This window comes from Mustela lutreola, chromosome 9 (assembly GCF_030435805.1).
Source record: "Mustela lutreola isolate mMusLut2 chromosome 9, mMusLut2.pri, whole genome shotgun sequence".
Lineage (NCBI taxonomy): Eukaryota > Metazoa > Chordata > Mammalia > Carnivora > Mustelidae > Mustela > Mustela lutreola.
In genome coordinates, this window is record NC_081298.1 from 145,436,287 (window position 1) to 145,442,286 (window position 6,000).

Genomic DNA, 6,000 nt, shown 5'->3' on the forward strand with positions numbered 1-6,000 from the left:
ACATGCACGGCTGCGATCAGCCCGTGGCCGGGGCTCTCAGGAGGGGCTGGCCCCGAGAGGACTCCAGGGCCAGCCACACAGACCCCCGGGAGTCCCCATCAGCGGCGACGCATTTCACCGGATTCTGAGAAACACAGCCCCTGGCGTTTAGCCTGCTCACGGGGGCAGCAGCCCTCAGACCTCAGCACGTCCATCCTCGGCACCCTGAGGCGCAGAGCCGCTCTTCTGTGCAGGTGCCGGGCCGCAGCCTGCCCGGCGCCCACTTCTGACAAAGCGCACTCGTGCCCCCGGGAAAACGAGTCTGCTCCACAGGGCTCTCCCATCCTGGGACTGGGGTTGCCCTGGGGGCTGCCCCCAGGGTCAGGGGCCCGACCCGAGCTCCCCAGGGCTCCCCAGACGCACTGGCTCCTGTCACCCCCGCCAGCCCCAGTCGCTTCGTCCCCGTGTAGGTCGCCACGGGCCTTACATGGCTTTTTGACATCGACGTGAATACGTGCTTCTCCAGACATCGGCTCACCTCAATGTCAAAAGTGAATTTTAAGCGTTGCTGTGTGTTCTCGCTGTCCTGGCTGACGTCCCTCTGGGGACTGCCCTTCTCTGACAGGCCAGTGTCTTCAAGGGACGGGAGGGTGCTGGGCTGTGTGGTTCCCAGGGCCAGAAGGGCGCAGCAGGTCAGGACGGACAGGCAGGGGTGAGCCCCTGGGATGCAGTGTCAGCTCCGCAGCAGAGTGCTCCCGCCCGTTCCCGCAGCCCCCGGCAGGCACAAGGCGCCCAAGGACAACAAGGCTGTGGCCTCCATAGCCCACTTACCGGTCAGCCGCGGAGCACCTCTGCCTTCTAACCCCTGGCACCCCACTTATCTCAGAAAGTGCTGGAAGGTTGAGGTCTTGAAGCAGGGCTTTCTGCGGCCTCTGCGGCCCTCACTCCAGTCCGGGGGCAGAGCCCACAGGGCAGGACCTTCCTTCACAGACACCTTCTACCAGAGCCAGCGCGGACCTGTCTAACGGCATTGCCGCAACAGCCAAACCCATGATGGCTCTAGCAGAGATTAAAGAGGACAGCATCTCCCTCCTCCACTTCCACAGCCCCTCCCCGAGCAGGAGCAGGGTGAGCCCTGTGCTCTCGCTGCTGGGGACAGGGAGACAGGGGCTGGGGGCAGGGAGACAGGGGCTGGGGGGCAGGGAGACAGGGCCCGGGGGCGGGGAGACAGGAGCTGGGGGGCCAATCCAGGAGGTTTCGGGGTATCTCACTATAGTTGGGACCCTGGCTGGAACAGAAATGCGGAATGACCTGTGTCTTCTTGAGGCAAACACTGTGCACGCCTCTCCAGGAGTTGCTCTTGGGACAAGGATTGTCATTTCTGTTTTTGAGAACAACCCAGAACAACCCACTGCCTCACCTAGCCCAAGTGAAGCCAGCAGCACCCCACTGAGCCCCACATCTTGGCCCCTGAGAAAGCACCAGGCAGGGGATCCCATCCATGAGAGTCGGGGTTGGGGGCTGACGAGGTTCAGGTAACTCAGGAGAAAGGCAGCTTCCTGGGAGGGACTGGGTTTACTTCTCCATTTCCCGGGCCCTAATGGTGTCCTCGGTCCCCACACCCAGTAGGCTGTGTCCTGGCTGTGTGTTTGCTCCCTGAGGCCCAGGCAAGTCAGGGCAGCTCCCCTTCAGCTGCCCTGAGCACCGGGCTGTCAGCCCTGGTCACCGGGCTGCAGGGGGGCAGGACAGCTAGATTCCCTCTGGCCAATACCAGGAAGCCAAGGAGGCCCGCCTGGAGGCAGGTGTGAGGCCTGTCCTCACCTGCAGATAAAGAGGGCATCATCAGAGGACCCGCAGGGACCGGCCGGCCACAGACATGAACACAGGGCTCTGGGCACCTGTGACCTAGACGGTGACCCGCCTCCCAAGTGAACTACAGTTCGGGACTTAGTGGCGGCAGATTTAGATCTGGGCTGGAGGGAGTTGGCCTCGACCAGGGGTTACAGTGGTGGACAGGGAGGTCAGCCTCTGACAGGCCAGATGGCAGAACTGGTGAACGTTGAGTAATAGTGGACAGGGCCGGGAGCCGCTCCCCAGAAAGACGAGCCCCACTGTCCAGTTACCGACCTTTCCATGGAATGAATCAAAGCGTAAACACCAAACCCTTCAAATGATCAGCTCTGGCCGAGGAAGTCTTTTCTTTTTTTCTTTTTTTTTTTTTTAAGATTTTATTTACTTATATGATGGACAGAGATCACGAATAGGCAGAGAGAGAGGAGGAAGCAGGCTCCCCGCTGAGCCGAGAGCCCGATGCGGGGCTCGATCCCAGAACCCTGAGATCATGACCCAAGCCAAAGGCAGAGGCTGAACCCACTGAGCCACCCACGCACCCCGCACGGAAGTCTTTTTGTTCGAGCAGAAAGGTTTTTTTCTTGTCACGGGGACACCGTGTCCCACCTCCTGTTACATGTCCCCCAAATCTGTGCGTTCCAGATCACCACGATGGAGAGCAGCCTGAAGACCATCGAGGAGGAGAACAAAGTGATCGAGCAGCAGAACGAGTCTCTTCTCCACGAGCTGGCCAACCTGAGCCAGTCCTTAATTCATAGTCTAGCTAATATCCAGCTGCCACACATGGTAAGTGACTAGGGGCGCGACGCCGGGCGCCTGGCGGCCCCCCGCACTGCACGGCGTGAGGTAGATGTCCGTCTCTGAGTCCGTGGCTCTCCACACTGTGGGTGGCTGCGGTCACTGCCCCAGACGGCACCGCTGAGCGCTGGAGGTGTCGGGGGGGCAGGGCCCCTGCACTCCGTGAGGTGAATTCTGCTCTCGGCCCTAGTAGGGCCGTGTCCGTAGCGTAAAGACAGCGGCATCCTGCTGTGATGCCCTTTTGTGCTGATGTGCATTTCCTATTAAGAAAATGAAAGTTGTGTATGAACCACTATTTAATATCTCGTAGGATCCAATCAATGAACAAAACTTTGATGCGTACGTGACTACTTTGACGGACATGTATACAAATCAAGACCGTTATCAGAGCCCAGAAAATAAAGCCCTTCTGGAAAACATAAAGCACGCTGTCCGAGGAATCCAGGTGTGACCGTCTGCGAGAGGCGGGGTCTCGCTTGCACGGGGCCCCGGGCTCCGCGCTGCCAGACGCACCGCGAGTGTCAGATTCTCATTTCTGTTCGAAACAGTGTCATGCTTACGAGACTTCATGATGATTTTCTGTCTTGCTTTAAAGATAGTTCCCCGCAGAATAGTTTTTGGATACATTCCCATTTTGTACGTTTTCATATGCGCTGACGTAGTGTGACGTTTCTAGCTGCTAATCTCTGCACACCTGGGGGCTGTGTGTTTCTGAAGAGGTGAGCCCATCACAATAAATAGAGTGTCAATTCTTTTTAATGCTTTAGTGATTCAATGTTTTAGTATTTTGAACTGAAATGGACAAAAACAAACAAAAAAACCCACAGCTTTGAATGATCATGTGGTGGCCTTGCAGCCACTGCGGAAACATCCTCATCTTGCCTCATGTTGGAGGATTTTATGGAATTAAGAAATACATTTTGTGTGCATATTGTTTCATAGCAAGAATCGGTTGCAAAAAAAAATGCTTTATTTTTGAACAATGCTTGGAAATATTATGTGATTTTTTTTTTGTTGTTGTTCGTTTGTTTTAGGAGGATGGTGTATGGTGGGGGCACTAAGTGAGGTTTTTTCCGAGGAAGTGGTATATGGATTCACTGTAAGAGATGAGATAAGTAATTTATTGTAAGACGACATCAAGCCATGGGAATCTGGCAGAAGATTCCAAGCAGCTGAAACAGCACTTTTAAGTTCACTGCTGAGCATTATGTGGTGGGACTCTGGGCACGTCCGCGCAGACAGGGGCTGGTGAGAGGTGGGCCGCGCGGAGATGTCCGTTGCGGGGTCCGTAGACGTTGGAGCAGCCGTCCCCATCTCCCCGAGCACGTGCTGCCCCTCAAACTGTCCGTCACGGCCATGGCGTGTGTCCCACAGAACCTGTGTGCTCTCCTTTATGTTCAAAACTCATTTAAGAGTGTTTATGCTCCCCCCCCCCCGCCCCGCTTTTAAAAATGATCACTGTCATCGTGGCTGTAAATTTCTCTCCCCATCTGGGTGAGGCCCACGGTGCGCCACTCCGTGACCACGGTACACGCCACTCCGTGAGCTACTGCACGCGCTTCCGCGGGGCTGGGGGGCTGAAGGCAGCGCAACGGGACCCCCGGGCCGAGGCTGGCCCGGCCCATCCCCGGCAGTCCCCAGAGCCCGGCAGTCCAGTCCCCAGCAGAGCACGGCGCAGACGACCCTCCTGTTCCGCCTCCCCTGGAGACTGGGTGACCGCGTGGCATAGCCTTGCTGTCTGATCTGTCACGACCTACTCTAAGAATGAATGCAATCAGATTTTCAGAGTAATTCTCTACACTTGAGCACTTTTTTGCTTTACACTAGGTCATCTTAGACTCGCCTACACTTGGAGGTTCCATTGTTTTCTTCCAGTGACTGCACTATGTGTACGCGTCCGACCACTTCTGATGGCCGCGTCCCTCACCCCTTCCGAGTAGTCCCTAGGACGACGTGTTGTGTTTTCTGGTGTTGACTTGAGTTACATGTGACAGCATCTCTTCCTTTCGTGTCTTGATGTTATGCAGGAAGTACAGAAGTACTTTAAAATTTTGTTATGAAAAAAAAAAAAGATGGGTTTTGTAAAAATTTAAAAAAATATTTTTAGCAGAACAGGACTTACAGGGTCATTGTCCCCACAACGTGCCAGTCGACTATTTGCACTTACCTTGTCCTCTATATCCGTACGGAGGTGTGCAATTCCTGGGGTCAGCGGCCTCGCGAGGCTGGCCCCGACGGAGGAGGGAGCCCGCACGGCTGACCTGACGATGTTGCTCCGGGAGATTACAGGGATCCCACAGCAAACTCTCTGATACAATCCTCGACCTCGGTGTACATATGTGTATAAGTCAGCGTCCGTCCCGGCGGCACTTTATGCGGCTCACTGTACAGACGCTTACCGTTTCCCACGAGGACTTGAATCACGAGCTGGGACAACGAGGTCACCCCCGGGGCTCGGCAGCGGCGTCCCCGAGAGCGCCCCCTCCTGCGCCGCGACGCGTGGTAGCTGCCGTGCTCAGAATTGCCTTTTCGAGAGCTGAAGCCAGGTGCTTCTTGTCCCCTGATGCCCGGGACCCCGTGGGGGGCCTCCCGCAGGGGCCCGCCGGTCCCTTGGGCACGTATGCATTTCCCCCGCCGCGTCGTGTCTCAGCTTTTTGCCGATATAGTAATGCTTTTAGTAGAGTGGTAGGTAGTGTCAGTTCCGGACTCTTCGCGTCACCACCGATGTACAACGGAAAGGGGTTCTAAGCACAAGTCCGCTGCTCATCTAACGTTGGTACATACTCTCAAATCAGAAGTTATCTGTGACGACTATATATAGGGTCACAAAGTGTCACATATTAGAATGCTGACCTTTCACATGGAATTATAGTGAGTCTCAGAGTCTATTTATTCTAACTTATTGTTCATGACCATTTCTAAGTTAATTTAAGTAATCATTTATTAAGACAGAATTTTGTATAAATATTTATTGTGCTCTCTGTGGAACTGAAGTTTCATTTATTTTTGTACGACACGGCATGGGTTGTGGACACTTTGATTTTGCTATAAATGTGTGGAATCACGAGTCGCAGTGACACTTCATTTTTAAATTGTGAACTTTGTACAAATTTTGTCATGCTGGATGTTAACACATCTTACTCTAAATAAAAACGGTGTTGCCACATTTGTAGCACGAGAATCTCTACCCGGGCTCTGCGTCTTCACTTGAGTCGGGAAGCGCTGTGTGGGGCCCGCGCGGCCTCTCGCCCCGGATCTGGGCAGGGGCACGCCCTCCCTGAAGGCAGGGGGCTGGGAGACGTCCCGGACCCCCGCAGGACTCTGGGAGGCCCCCTGCCCCTCGCTTGTGCGGAGAGTCGCTCTGCCACCTTT

General features: G+C 55.2%; 1 protein-coding gene across 11 annotated transcripts in view; it reads left to right on the forward strand.

The window, feature by feature from the left end:
• The window catches only part of MYT1L (myelin transcription factor 1 like), a 389,060-nt gene extending 383,266 nt beyond the window's left edge, over positions 1–5,794 (forward strand). For all 11 annotated transcript variants that reach the window (XM_059132785.1, XM_059132784.1, XM_059132783.1 and 8 more), the window contains 2 exons: positions 2,473–2,616; positions 2,939–5,794. In XM_059132785.1, coding sequence (XP_058988768.1) covers positions 2,473–2,616; positions 2,939–3,079 — 285 coding nt within the window. In that variant the 3' untranslated portion in view covers positions 3,080–5,794. The remainder of the gene's footprint in view (positions 1–2,472; positions 2,617–2,938) is intronic.
• Positions 5,795–6,000: the final 206 nt, after the last annotated feature.